The sequence below is a fragment of the Puntigrus tetrazona genome, chromosome 12 (assembly GCF_018831695.1).
Source record: "Puntigrus tetrazona isolate hp1 chromosome 12, ASM1883169v1, whole genome shotgun sequence".
In the NCBI taxonomy this organism is placed as follows: Eukaryota; Metazoa; Chordata; class Actinopteri; order Cypriniformes; family Cyprinidae; genus Puntigrus; species Puntigrus tetrazona.
In genome coordinates this window covers 7,487,152-7,503,238 of record NC_056710.1, presented here as the reverse complement: position 1 = coordinate 7,503,238, position 16,087 = coordinate 7,487,152, and the positions used below count along the sequence as shown (strand labels likewise).

At 35.2% G+C, this 16,087-nt stretch overlaps 1 protein-coding gene across 2 annotated transcripts; it reads right to left on the bottom strand.

Moving 5' to 3' along the window:
* Window positions 1-10,413: 10,413 nt before the first annotated feature.
* Window positions 10,414-15,519, bottom strand: ppp1r3cb (protein phosphatase 1, regulatory subunit 3Cb). 2 transcript variants are annotated; one of them, XM_043254149.1, is made up of 2 exons: window positions 15,401-15,519; window positions 10,414-12,914 (listed from the first exon to the last, which is right to left on the bottom strand). In XM_043254149.1, exon 2 carries the CDS (start codon window positions 12,884-12,886, stop codon window positions 11,975-11,977), a length of 912 nt encoding a protein of 303 aa, XP_043110084.1. In that variant the 5' UTR covers window positions 12,887-12,914; window positions 15,401-15,519; the 3' UTR covers window positions 10,414-11,974. The 2 variants fall into 2 exon arrangements, with proteins under 2 accessions (XP_043110084.1, XP_043110083.1); XM_043254148.1 differs by lacking the exon at window positions 15,401-15,519 and adding an exon at window positions 13,890-14,110.
* Window positions 15,520-16,087: the final 568 nt, after the last annotated feature.

The window sequence follows — 16,087 nt, the reverse complement described above, 5'->3', positions numbered from 1 at the left end:
TGTCGGTTGCGTGTAGTTTAGTACTTGTTGACAACCCTTTCTCAACCTCTCTCGGGCATGAAAGGAATATTGGTAATGTGACTAGATTTTGTGTGTGTGTGTGTGTGTGTGTGTCAGCAATTGTTTCATGTTCGTTTACTAGCCATAACATGGAAGAACTGTTTGCGCTTATTTGAATCTTTTTAGTTGTTGTTTGTTTGTTTGAATAGTGATTCCGGTTATTCTTCATATAGAGCGGTTAACAGCAGTATTGGTCACAACAAAAAAAAAAAACATAATTTATTTTTCTGACTAATGCTCTGCTTCGTGCCATCAGTGGCACAATTCATTTAGGACTCAAGGTCTAGTGATACTGCGGTATGTTAGTATGCTAGTGGATGACCTTTAACTAGTGGGGTGTACATCAGTCTTCCTATCTATCGGGGCTTGGCTTGTGTGATTAGCTGGTGCATTTTTGCATATTTCTGGCTCATCATGTCATGTGATTTTCATTGGGCTCATGCTTTATGTGTATTTATGTCACCTGTCAATCTGAATCACTCCAGATTGCTATGCTCCACATGCTATTGTTTCATGTTCTGCGATGACTGAATACAAATGTATTTACAATGTATTTATTTCAACTTTGCTCATTCATTTTTAATGAATAAAGTTATACAGCAAAACATACATTTTTGTTTTTATACAGCAGAGCAATTTTTTTATTTAATGAAAAATGGTTCCCTTGACCTTGTTCCTAATTTTGGGGTTATTGCCACCTTCTGAATAGAATGGGAGCATGAAGTATAGCTTAAAGAAGAAGAAAATATGTTTAGTTCAAATGAAGAACTGCAGAGAACACAATAAGAACTGCCTAAATTTCACCAGTTTGCTAATGATTTGTTATAGGCTAATTATGACATAGCTGTTGTGTATTATTTGTTTTTATAAAAGAAGATCAAAGGTATTGAATGTATTTTCACTATCGACCTTCAATATTCAGTATACTAATTTCAGAATATAAGTGGATATATGAAACAGCCCAAATAGCTCACCATGGCACTAATTTGTTTGATCAAAAATACTTTAAAAGCTTCAATATTGTGTAATAATATTACAATTTACAGTAACTTATAACATTTTCTTATTAATTATTATCATGATGAAAACTGTTGTGCTGCTTTTTTGTATATAATTCTTTGATGAATAGAAAGTTATAATAATAATAATAATAATACTAATTAAAAAAACCCAAATATTTTTAATAATTATAAATATATTTACTGTAATTTTTTATCAATTTAACCATTGCAGAATATAAGCATTATATAATCTTATAATATAAAAAGTACTTCTATGAAATACTTATAATATTGTATTAAAACTATCCTACTCATGTGACCTACTGTAATAGAAAAGAATAGTCTTGTAAAACATCATTAATCAATCGTGAAATAGCAAAAATATAAATGTAAAATAATAATTTGTGTTTTTGTTCCACACACGTTTAGTCTAATCGGTTTGCTGTAATAACCCCCGGTGGGATCAGTGCATAATCTGCAGCTGCTGTGGTCTAATGGAGCTTTCATATGACTATGTAAAGACTCGTTTTGACACGTAATATCACAGACCTCGTCTTTTTTACCTGAGATAGAAACAAGGGAAAAAAAAACACGCCTGAAATTGATCTGAATGAGATTGTCTTAAGGTCAGTAATGTGTCAGGTTCTCATATAGGTGGGTAATAATATAACTTGTCAACATACGAGACATTTATGAAAGATTGCCAGGTATCTCTGAGGGCCTTGCTGCTGTCCAGTGTGGATGGATGGGCTGACGGTCAAAGGTGAAATTTACCCCTGGTGTCACTGTGGCAGTGAAGAGCAGGCGATAAATTATGTTAACAGGTGCTTTCTTCATGCCATGGCTGGGCTGCCTTATTTAAAAACGTATATATTATCAACCAATGGAAACCTTCGCGAAGGTTCTAGATGTATATTTCTTAGTTTTTCATTTTTTAAAGCAAAGTGATAAATCACCATTTAATGTTACTTTTTTTTTTACATTTTCACATCTTGCATGAAAATGATATTTTTCTAAATCCTGAAATGTGCTTTCACCACGTTCATATCAGTTATTTATTATCATAGTGTTGTTGTTGCATGCGAGCATAATCTTTGCTTAACGGGCGATCATGCTATGAGGTGAAGTAAAGAGAGCTCAAAAAGTATTTTATAGCCATTTTTTTAAATCATTTTGGTTACATTTTATTTTGATAGTCCACTTTAGGCATTGCGCTAAAGTAACTATAAGTAACTTTGTAACTATGTTAACTAATTCTTATTGTGGACAAAATTAAGTGGTTCTATTATTTATATAGACACACATTTGTATGTGTACAATTTGCTGTTGCTGTGGATATACTGTTATGCTCGAAACATTCAATGCAGTGACGTGCCTTTTAAAATATTACAAATTTCAAATTACTGTAACATTAATACAGGTCAGAACTACTAAAGTATGTATTTGTTAGAAAAATGGAAAGCTAGTAATCTCTTTTACATGGAACAGCGGAAATGCATATATTGATTTTCCATGACAACAGAGCATCGATCAAACCGCTAATCCTCGGACATCTCATCTCATCATTTTCATCAAGTTTAACTACTTATTTTAAGGTATGTTCATCACTGTTATAGTTGCAATAATCAATACTAAATATTCCCGCGTGTGGTTAGTTCACAGATTCTGCTCGATGCTGTGAAGTATTGCTGACATCCCAGCTTTAAATATCTACACTGCTATGGTGCAATAAAAACTCAGAGTGCTTGTTAGACATCCCTAAATGCAGTGCTGCGTGCCCTGGTTCAGTCTGTGATACACACATACACACACACAGAGACAGAATAAGGTTCAGCACAGATTTTGCATGATTCACAGCACTGAAATATATAAGCCTTATAGAAACAGTTCAACCAAAAATGATATGTTAATTAATTTCGAAGCTGCTTTTCCATTCAGTGAGTGAATGGGAACTGAGCATATCTTAACCACTTCATTTTATGAAAAAGAGTGGCTTGGACATTCAGATAACCTTTGTGTTCCATGTAGGAGAAGGTTTGCATGATGCAGAAATGAGTGCATAAATGATGCCAGAATTTTCATTTTAGGCTGAACTATCTCTTTAAGAATAGAGATTATGGTCACCACATTATTTGAAAAGAATGCCCTATCAGTTTGTTAAAAGCAGCTGAGATGGCTTTATATGCAAGCCATCGTTTATTTAAGTAGAGAAGACTTGCTAAGTTCATGCGTTTATTGTGGCTTTACTTTAACTCTTTGCTCAAGGGTAGCTTTAAAAGTACTTTCTCGTGCAGATATGTAGTTTATTCTTAAATGTAATTTATTCTTAGTCAAAATAGTCCTCTTTAAGTCTGGTTTGAACTCCTGACCCTAAAGTCCACTACCATAGCATTTATTATTAAAGTCAAATATATCAATATCTTTATTACATCATTTTAGAGTGAAAAATATGCTTATAATAGAATGACCTAGAGTGACTATGATAATTTGTGCTAAATGAGTCACCACATGGTTTTTGGTTAAGTGAGATTATACAACTATTGGAAACTGTCATGTGAATTCTTTCCCCTGGTTCTAAAGTATTGACCTTCATATATGATTAAACTATAGACCTGTCGGTTATGTCAAACATGTTGCTCGTTGGCAGATCACCCAGCCCTGTTTGAGTCTAAGTTTAGAATGAACTCAACCTCTCTTCGGTACATGCCAGTCCTCACGAATTCCAGTCTCATATGGTGCTATGGCTGGATGTAAACACGTGCGAGGCCTCATGTTGGAAACCTACACATTGCACATTGTGGTCTTTTTGTATAGGGCCTGTACTATTTCACGTCAGCATGTATATCTGTTGCTTTACTGAATGTGCATATGATGGTTTGTTTTTTTTTTGCGTTAAATTGATTGTGTGGAAAATAACTGCTAAAACTTTCTTAATGACTTTAATCATTTCTGTGCACTAAAACAGCCATGTCTAGTTAATAGTTCCCTACACTTGGGTAACGTATTTTTGTGTTTATGTGTTAAGGTGCGTAATTGGCATAAAAGTGTGTTTTACTGAAGTACGCTCAATTGGTCTTTTATTTGCTTTATATTATATTATGTGCAAGAAAAGTTTCTTTTACATAGCTACACTACATGCACATTCAGTAAAATTTAGTTAAAAAAAATTATCAAATGTTTTTTTCACAAGGTTAGCATTAGATCTGCACATGCTTTGAATTCATCAGTCATGGTTCCACACCATAATAGATGCATTTCAAAAGAAATTCATGCATGAATTGCGAATTGCATTCCTTCAAAGCAGTCTTCACAAAACATCTTTGTCATTTGCCTGTGGCAAGGTGGAGATTTTGAACACATTTCCTGCGAGATCAAATGAAATTTGTCCAAAAGCTTGACATTGGTAAAATCAACAGGACTGAAATATGCAAACAGCTAAAGGTTTGAAAAACGCATTATTATTACTTATTCTTGCTTCATGATCAGTGATTGTAACATTTTAGGTGTATATCAAATATAGTGCAGGGTAAAGAACATCGGGTTGAGGTTTGGAGAGGTTAGTCTCAAGTTAAAGCACATACAGACCTTAAGACTCTAAGTGCTGGAACAGAGCCATTTCATCCTTATCTCGTGTGTCATGCTTTAGAAAGCGATGACTCCCAAAGCATAGTTCTCACGGTATGATAATAACCTAAAATAAAACTGACTTAATGCTACATGTTCAACTATGATTGAGTCATCTACTGAAGCAGACGGACATTGCCTCAGTTTATTTCTTAACAAGAAACCTCAACGACTGATTATTACGCTTTCTCTAGTCCTATAAAACATTATTTTATTCTTATGAGTCTTGTAAACAAACTGATTTGTCAGGAGGAGTCTGTGTTGATGGTGTTGTCGTCCCTCATTCATCAGCTCTTTTGAGCTCAGTGCTACAGTCAGAATCAATCATGTACTGGTGCTTGATGAAGCAGCACATTTTGTCCGTGCCGGTGCCGCAGGCATTGAGGTGGCGCTGTCTCCAAACCATACCCTCCCAAAAATAGGGTGCTTTGTGACTCATTATATACAACCCAAGACCTTATACTCAGAGCTGAATGCATCCCTATATTTAAAAACATGTGTTTCTGTGGCACCACTATTAATGCATGCATTTGTGTTATTTAAGCAATCACTAATCAATAGTTATAGTATGTTTATTAGCTTATCAAGTTAACTCAACTGTGTTGGATGTGCAGGTAGTGCAGGTATGTTCTCAGAAAACTGCAATTCATAGTCGGAATTGGAATTCATCGCCGGAATGAGAGTATAGTTCGTAGTTATATTAGGGAGTTGGAAGATGAGCCTATTCTCAAAAAAAGTAATGTGTTCCTTTAAATGAAACTTAAAAATGACACTCTTAATTTCAGGATGTGCCTGATGGGTGAAATAGTGTGTTCACAATTTAATATGTTGTTTAATATATTAATTTATTCATATTAGGCCCATCAGTAAATTACAGCAACAATGTGCCATTTTTGCAAAGCAAGTGTATAAGTGTATAAAAAAAATTCAGTATATACAAGAATAATACTCATGTATAGTTATAGTTCCTTCTCATGACTGCAGTGTAAAAAATCTTAATTAGTTTATGTCTCAGAAGATCTGGTACCCCACTCAGAGCACTTATGCACTACTGCCCTTTTGTTGACATTAATTGCTTCTATTGCCTACCTCATTTGTACGTCGCTTTGGATAAAAGCGTCTGCTAAATGACTAAATGTAAATGGTATAGTGAGTGCTAGTCACTGGGCTAAAATATGTTGTCCTGGAAAAAACTACCCTGACCTTTTGGGTGAGCTTGACACCTCAGGACATGCATGATCAGACAAATCATCCAGATGTCAAAACATGGTATGTGTCACATGTGATATGGGTCTGCATTTCAACACCAGCTACACTGTGCTATATGCAGGAGGTATGAGAATGGAGTTTGCCTAGTGCCCCAGTTCACAATAAACAAGCTTTTTTTTTGTTTTGGTCAAGTCCTGCTAGCTCATGCTAGCTAGGTCACAGTGTCCTTGATTTGCTTGAGAAAACAAAAGGACATTGTAGAGCCCTCTTTGTGGAGTTTTGAGGCAGGTTTCAGTTATCACATTTTTGGTCAGTTTACAAGCACAACAAAGTTTGGGGCAGGTGTAGAAAGATTTGACCTCTGTATGCCCTGCCATAGTCAGGTGCCATGACTTTGTGTTGTCCTGTGTGTAAAATGCTAGATGCTGATGGAGAGAGATTCTACCTTAAGGTAAGGATTTTGGAAGCCTCTGTGGAGCGTGCCACTAAGAAGATAAGAATTCAGGAAAGACTTTCACCACCAAACTTTTCAATTTCCGTCTCATTTCCAAAAGATTACGGTGGTTGGCCAATTTCAAGATCTTCAAATGTTTTTGTTTGTGAAGGAATGATGTGTTTTCTATTAAAGCCATGCTGCTATTGATATGAACTCTGGTTGCAGGCTGGAGTAACGTCAGTGTTAAAGTAGAAAATAATATTAAATTCAAACACACTAAAAAGGTTCCTGTAGGGATAGTATAAAAAACCGCCCAGAGCATTTCATTCTTTTGGATTCTCTAAGTCCAATTTTATGCAGGTTTCACTAGATTTTTCAAAAGCAAGTAATGCAGGTTAAGTTTCAGGGATTTGTTCTTCTCATTGCTCTCTGATCGTACCACCGTAGTTTGGTTGCACAGTATTTTGTGGTATAAGATCAACCCCCGAGGGTGTCTTGACTGCAAATACAGATATATACAGATTTGAATTGAATCTCAACCACATACAAGATCAAAGAGAGCATGAAGTCAAGAAGTGCAGTGTGTAAGTCTTGAACAGGTTTAAGAAGTCTCAAATTATATTACAAAAATGCATTGTGAATAAACATTTGTATTTACCCGGCTATTAAGGTATTCCGTATATACATATATTTTTTGAAAACAACTTTTAATATACAGTGTGTGTGTGTGTGTGTGTGTGTGTGTGTGTGTATATATATTTATACAGCATAGTGTTTTGTCTGTGATAGCGGAGAATAAATGGAAATAAACTAGGAAGATAAACACTGGCCATAATAATCCCTTGATGTGTCCTACTTTAGAGGCCCGGCCCCCTGTAATATTTAATCTCTTCCTATACAGCAGAGCAGATGATCTCTTGATTTCACAAATACAGAATCACCTTTTGCAATTATAAAATGCAAGAAATAGATACTGACACTGCATGTTTTATCTAAATACAGCAACATATGCCAGAGTTATGTTGATTTAATTGATTTAAACTTTTCTGAACCCTGGATCATCACTGTTTAAATAAAGAATTTTGGCAGGGATTTGATTTATATTCTTTACTCTACAGTCACCTTTCATGATTACAAATCATGAGATGTCAGTCGAGTTATTTTCCATTTCATTTAATGCTGGCAAATGCTTCACTGCATTTGCTACAAAAATCTAATATATATATATATATATATATATATATATATATATATATATATATATATATATATATATATACACACCTTTTAAACCTTTTTTTTACGTTTGAAGATACCACTTGTCTCACACATTATCTACTATTTGAGTTCATTTTAATCTTATCTTGTGCAATGTGTACTATTAGATAACTGAGGTAATAGTTTTTAGAACCAAAGCAAATTTTGCATTCACCCTCTACTATTGGGTAAACACAGTGCCGTCCTTTCTTTGATAATTTTTTTACTTGTACCACCCGAGTTTCATGGAAGACACAACCAAATCCTGCCTGCCTCTAACTGTTTTGGTCGTTATATATATATAGAGTCCTGCATTTATTGAAAATATTTCTGCTTAAATAATTCGCTGTAGTATAATCATGAAAGATGCTTGACATTTAGTTCAGTTGTCGGCATGTCAAGACTAAGAGGTATGAGCTTGGGAACTAAAAATAGATATGATCTACAGGGAAGGAACGGTTTCCAGCTCTCCCTACGCAAACACTTACCCAGAAGGCCAATCAGTGATATACCTATGCATGGGATTTCAAGTGCTGAGTAAAACTGGGCTCAGTGTCCTCGACTGGGCTTTTAAGCTTAAGCTTGACCCTTGCAGTCATACGGGGCAGTGGAAAATTCTGGAGCTCTTCCAAAAGGTTGCATGTTACCTAATGTCGATGATGTTCAGTGCAACACTTAAAACTAGAATATGCAAGACAACTCAAGATTCAACAAATTATTGTACTTGATGTGCTTGTTTTGTGCTAAATGTATACATTTCCTCTGGTTCTGAGCATGGAGCAATAGCACACGGAGGAAAAAAATATGAAATGGTAGAAAGAATTTTGTTTAATTGCTTTTGACATCATGCTTTAGTGATTTTGCTTACAAAATGTTTGCATTGCCTTGAGAAACGTTTCTCTCACAAAAGCTCAGCATTTACAAAAAAACTTCACTCTCAAAAGCATTGATATAAATTTCACCCATCTCATATTATTTCTATCACAAGTTTTGCATTCATTCAAAAAAAATTTTATCTGTAAGAATTAAACATTTGTGTTTAACCTTTTAGGGTGAATGCAAATAAATGAAATCCCATTTATTCACACTCATTTAATATTATTCTCAGTCACTCAATAACATTAGCATCTCTGTAATGAACTCACCAAAAGTAGCCAAATGGCTAGACCTTTATAAAAACTGTCTCTAATAATCATGTTCATGCATTCAGTGAAGAAGTTGTGAAAAAAGACTTGTTTACTTCAAAATTATTTGTGGTAGACAGCATGATGAAGAGCTGGAATTTTAATCAGCCACTTGTTTGCCAGTGTGTCTTGTTTAATCAGAGAGTCACAATGCTGTTGGTTTTGCAGGCATACTTCTGAAAGCTTGCTACACTAAGTTTAAGATCTGTTACAGATAAGAAAGACTGTGAAAGAGGTTGACACTTCAGTCGGTTTTTTTTCCAGACACTTATTATCACACGTTAATGTACCTTAGCATACATTATTTGGCATACATTGCTTGAATTGTTATTGTACATATAAACCAAACATACATGGTAATAAATAGGCTCAGCTACATATAGATACTAATGCGGTTTCATCTAAAGCCTTATAGTTACTGCATTGTCAGTCATCTGATTACTGCCTTTTGTGTGAAAGTCATTAAAAACAACACATACTGAAATATAAAATGCAGTGAATTCTATTGAAGATTTTGTTTATTCAACGCAACTTACAACAGACTTATTATGAGGATTAACCTGCTCAAGGTTTGGTCACTCAGCACTTTTGGGAATTGAACCAGCAACCTTCTGGTTATTAGCCCTGTGCTTTAACCACCACAGTTGCCACATGCTAAAATGTGGCAAAAATATAATGATTTTGCATCAAGAGATTCAGCTGCTATGATTTAACGGCTGAAGACTGGTTTGTTCTGATGTTTCTAATGGAAGAAGCCTGTAATGCAGCACAGTGCCAGCTCTTTTTCCACATAGACTGCCTCTTTTTAATGTTCTTTTCCTTGTAACACACGATTTGAATTACTGCATCACCTTCATTACTCTGAACACAATACTATGATTGTGGAATAATGCTTTGCTGCTCGTTGGCAATTTGGTTCAATCCAGTTTTAGAATCGTAACTCTTTAGGATTGCGACTACATCATTTTGAATTACAATCTGATTATAAAGATCTGCAACTGTTTTTTTTTTGGGATTTTAAAAATGATAATAGAATTCACAATTATACTGATCAGAGTGCATATTCTACCTGACATCACAGACCTTGCTTTATGTATTTTTTTTAGGTGTGGACAATGCGTGTGGACAATTTTGCATATATTTCATATTATACAATTTAAAACATTTTTTATGCATGTTTTTTATTAGAAACATTTCAGTGGAAGAAACTCTGACTGTCCGTACGAAGAGTCAGATAATCAACAGAAACCTTCAACCAAATTTTCCCACAAAAACACATCACTAACTTACAAAACATCTGGTAAATGATTGTGAAGAGAAGGCTAAAAATGTGTTTATTTCCAGCTGAGCTTCATCTAAAAATGGGAGTAAATATTTGTCAGCAATCTTAACAGCATTCATTGTTATTAATGTTAAAAATACTTAATTAATTTAAACATTTATACTTGTTGGTTGTCTGCACACTAGACACATTTCTATCTGTTAATGGGCATCTGTTCTTCTCATTTAGGTTAATTTTCATTCATTTGTATATAACAGAGGCCTGGTGTCATATCATGGTGCATTCTTGATATTGAAGTCATGATATTAAGAGAAGCAGTTGAAGTAAAACAAAACATATTCATAATAAAACAGAAGTCCATTCTTCATAGAAACATTAGGTTTTATTTCTAACAGGAGCACAGAGTATAGTACAACATTCTTTCAAGCAAACATCTTTCTTTGCAGTAGAAAAATATGTATGCACACACTGTGGCTTGCGTAGCCCCCTTTTTACATTCAACTTACATGATCCCTCTCCGCAATTACAGCAGCTCACAGTTTATCACAGTCCATAATCACCTTTATTCAAGGCCTCAACCAGTTTTTCTAGCGGGAGAGGGGAAAAACAATCATGAAAAAAACAACAATCTCATTTAATATTATCACTCTCCTTACTCTCCACTTATCCTGACTTACTATGGCCTTCATAAAGTTACATCCAAATCCCTCTTCTTCTATCCTCCAAATAACACTGGAGAGTTTCCATACACCATGGGTCATAAATCGCAATGTAGAACACACAGCCATGCACAATACTATAGCAGCAAAATGTTGTAGGAAAAAAAAAATTTGTAGGAAAGTGCAGCTTTAAAAAGTAGAACCGGAAATATCGGAAGTGCAACAGCAGGGATTTAGCACTTAATGGGCATTATTATCTCTCATGGACTCCCTTATAATGCGTCACGCTTAGTGCATTCATTAGAAAGTGACAGATAAACTGGTACTATCATATGAGATGCAAAAACTTCAATATGAAGCAATCTCATACTGTACCAGATTATTCCATAATCTTAAAATTACACACATTTTATGAACTGCTGTTAAAGGAACAATTAACACAAAATTAAAAACTCTGTCATCTTTTAATCAGTCCGAAGTGAACAATTTTTTGAAGAACATAATTTGAAGAGCTGTTTTGTCCATAAAATAAAAGTCAGTGGGATCCATAACACTTTCATTAAATGGGCAAAAAACCCACATTTTATTTAATGATTCCAATATTTCTTTGATTTTGTTAAAATAAAGGAAATGTATATATGTTTGGAGGTTGAATAAATGACAGAAATTTAATTTTGGGTTGAACTATCCCTTTACAGACGACTTGACGAAAACAGGATTCCCAAAATTCTGTGACTTTAGATAGAGTAACAAAATTATTACCCTTCAAGGTAACAAAATGTTACAGAATGTTGCAGAATCTATTTCAGAGCAAATGCTAGTTGCTCACTTCATACAAGGAAATCTTGATGAAAGATATCCAAAATGTCATTGTATAACAGTTAATCACAGAATAACACAAAGGAAGGCATCTATGTTATGAAAATTATTGGTTTACCACATGTCAGATCTACGAAATAGCATACGTAGTGTGCTACAAAATTAGAAAATTACATAAACCAACATTTTTCATTCTGTGTTACTGTCACGGTTAGTCTCAAAGTTGCATAGAGCCCAGACTTCTTATTTTAATCTAAATTTTGTGTTTCTCAGAATCATACCCCAACATTTAATTAATTTGGACAGAATGAAAATGGCCAACACTTTTGAGGACATCATTGCTAATCTTTACTCTTTAGACTTTTCAAAAGTCAGTTCTGAAACCATTTGCATTTGTCCTTGTTACAACATTTACTTCCAAGTTCATCGGAGGTCTAGAGCTGTCACCAGTAGGGGGTGGTGTTTTCAATATGACCCCAACTCTGCCACTCAGGGAAGAATCCACTAGATGTTCTCGGGCTCCCAAACTGATCAAATTCCATCTCTGGCCGTTTGCCTTGATTCTTGAAATCTGTTGCCGTCTTTTGGGTTACACTGGTCTGGCTGGGGTCATTCTCTGCATGTACCAGCTTGTAATTTTTGCCATCATTATTGTCCCAGTATGTGCTATCATGAGTTTTATAGGATAGGCAGAACTCCACATGCTCATGTGGGGGCACAAAACTTGGAAGGTCGATGGAAAACGAGAAAGTGTCAACATCCTCGCAACCATAAACATTATTCATGTATGTACATGGTATATCAGTGTAGCTTTTCCATGAATCGAATGTTATTCGCACATGGACCGTTTTCTCAAAGCTTACATTACTCACTTTGACTGTGCCATTGACTGATCTCTCTTGAATTATACAGTTTTCCAAGCATACCAGGCTCTTCTTTAAACGGTTCCGAAAGTCCAAATAGTCTGCAGAAGGCTGAGGGAAATCCAAAATCAAATTCTTCTCCTTCTCTGATTTCAGGCCCACAATGGCGTCCTCCAAGTCTGATAATTCAAACTGCAAGTCTAACATAGGGTCTTCCTCGAATTCCTTGAATACATGGACTGCCGTCAGAGACATGCCTTTGGAATCAGCAAAAACCACTTTCTTTTTGTTTTTGGTCTCGGGACTATTCCACCCTATGTTATCAGTGTCCACGTCTGTCTTGGTGCTGATGCAGGATCTCAAAGGTTTGTAATGGTTGACTAGGCTCCTGGACTTGCAGTCCTCATATGAACTGAGGAAACTGCGAAGAGGCGGCGATTGTGCCAGACAAATTCTCATTGCCACATCCACAGGCATAATTGGACTTGGCATTGGCCTGGGGTTCAGTATCTGCAGAACCCTGTCATGAAAACAATAACGAAGAACATCACAGTGACCAATTAATCAGGAGATATGAAAGATTTTCTTTAGAATTTAGAGAATAGAGTGGTTAACAAAACTATAGTTGCTGCTAGTTTGAGCTATTTACAATACAATTATAGTGCAATAGCTGGTGGTTTAAGCTTTTCAAATTAGAATACCAGTTTTTACAAGGAATATTCATACTTCCATATTATAGTTATTATTACATATGATATTTATATCATAGCTATTTTAATACATTACAAAAATAAGGACTGTGATAAATCCAAAAGCAACACTAAAATTTATAAATACCTATTCCAGTCTTTTTCGCAATAATATTCACTTTATTAGACACTATTGTGCATTTCAATTGTTACTTATGATTTTAGATTGTAAGATTGTACCTATAAAGCTGGCAGTATGTAGTCTGCATGTAAAGATATTGCATACATACAGCATGACAATTAAAAAAAAATATTGTAACTAGCGAGATAAGCAATATCACTATTAACAGCATAGCAGTGTCTCAAAAATAGAAACTATTATCTAGTACAAAAATAATAACAAAGTTATAACAGAGATTAGTAACTAGAGCATGCCAATAGCCTGCTTCAATGTATAGTTACCAGTAAAACTGAAATATGTACTACAGCTAAATCTAAACCCCCTTACAAAATTCACTGGAAAAAAATAGCAAAAAACAATAGAATATCAACCGATTGTCGCATGCAGTTGGACCAGCTATTAAAAATTTAGTAGCCTACTAGTAACATAGCAGATACGTTTAAGGCTAATAGAAGTTATAACAGATTGCCATTCCCAATGTTTAAATAACACTTTAAATATAAGTATTGTTTTAAACTGAATCTAAATCATTAGTCCTATTCGAAGGTCATCTTTACACTTTTCCAGCACGCAGTGAGCAGTAACAAACCGACTCGATGCACTGTGACGCACTCTGTATTCTTACCTGGTGCAATTCATTGAAACCCGTGGTTTGTTTCCAAAACGGCAGACACAGTTTGCACTATTATAGTTTGAACAAGTACAGCTTTTTTCCTCCTTGCTTTTAAACTTCATTTAATAATGTGTCAACTATCGTAAATAAAATCCCCTGACTAACCGTCGTTTGCAGCGACACGCCCCCTTCACGGTCCAGCTGTACTGCCAAAGCCAAGAGCTCACAGCCGGTACGATACATCAAGCCTCTGCGTGCATTGGCTCACGGTTACCCAGCCTGATAGCCAATGGGAGAGCAGGGGAGCGAAGCGCTCGAGCAATCAGCACGCAGGAAAGAATCAGTCGGGGCCCGCGTGCACCGCAGATCCGCGCGGCAGTGAGCCGAGAGATAGGCGGGGGAAAGCGCCAACCAAAATTAGATAGCATGACGAAGCTGTATCGCGTTAAAATTTCTGGTTTAAAAATGTTTTTTGTTTTTATTTTCTTTATTAGTAATACAGGTCTTTTTTGACCTTGTCTCTATAACTATTCACATATAACGGTCCTGTTTGTGTCACATGTGGTTACATTTGGCACAAAAACAAAACTGGTTCTTGAATTATGGCAGAGTGGGCATTTCATGTGCTCAAATCATAATAATAGGCCTAGTTCATAGAGAAGCTTGTTTGAAACCGGCCTCTGCTCAGCTCCAATAAACCCTTAGGCCTAGCTATACAGTTAGAAATATTCATACATGTGGCCCTGTGTTACTTATGACTTTTTTGTGGTCCACGGTCACAAATTGAAAAGGAAAATGGGGAAAAAGTCCTATATATAGTGAATTCAACCTTGCTAGAAATTACTCTTTGAAAATGTAATAGCTTTTTCGAATTATTAAAAAACAAACAAAAGAATAATACAAATATTTTCATCACAAATATCTGGAAAGCATGGAGGATTGTTGGTCAAAAAGAGTGGAGCCTTGTTCATAAGTGCAAGATCAAGGCATTGCCACATATTCATACCAGTTGCAAGCTGTCATTTGTGGGTGTTAAACATTTATGAAACTGTCATGCTCTATTGGTGTTACAGCAGACGGTCAAACTGCTGTATGTTGTAATGACAGAAGCCTATTGAGTAATGTGACCTATATTAGCAATATCTTTATTGCAGCATTTTGCAAAATGTGTAATACATTTATGATAATCACAAGACACGGAATACAATACTTTAACCATATGTCATGGGCACTTCCAAAACTTGAAAATAAACATAAAATATGCTTTTTTTTAAAGAAATTCATACATCTGTAGGATATATGTATTCCATATTGAATTATTATTATTTTTTTTTTATATATATATATATATATAAATAAATGTATATGCTTGAAAAAGTTCAGGAGGCAGAAAAGACAAAAACAATTCTCTAATAAAGTCTCTAATAAAAGCACACATTTAAGCAATATATGTCATAAATTTATGAAAGCCCTTCAAATTTGGGTGCACTGTCAACATATTCAAAATAAATAGTTTTTTTTACCTTTTAGTAAGGTCTTCTATTCCTTTTGAGATGTCTGAGTTCGTTTTGCTGAGGTCTAATCTAAATACTCTGTATCTCAAGAGTGGAAACTTTAAACAGCTATTGGTCCATTAACCACACTTGCAAAACAGGAAGCATACAGACAGCCTGCACAATCAACGTAGCTACAGCTGGCCATCATTATAACGATACAAAATACACTACATTCTGTGTACACTCTTAATGGTGATGACCAGTGAGAATGAATTTACCTCTATAATACAGAATCAAGCAAAGTGCATGGTTTTCTTTTAACCAGGTGCAGTTACAGATAAAGTAGTTTAGCATATTCAGGATCATTTAGAACATTCGGTGTTTTATTTAACATTTTGAGTATTGAGATTGACATATGATTATTGTTTTCATAGTGAGTGCTGTTGATTATGGATGATTTCCTGAGGTCGGTTAAACAATGCAGGGTGTGTTTGCTTGATATCAGCAGTCATGCAAACATGTATTAAGGGAAAGAGAGTACAGAACAAGACAGGACTTGCAAGGATTTCTTTATTTTTCTGACATTTTAGAAAAGTTAACTTGCGATCGCTGAGTATATCACTCAATTGTGTTATGGTCTTTCACGTCATTTCCTCAGTGAGCTGAAATAGACCTGACTTTGACCAGCTGAAGTGTCTGCAGTTTTGGATTTGT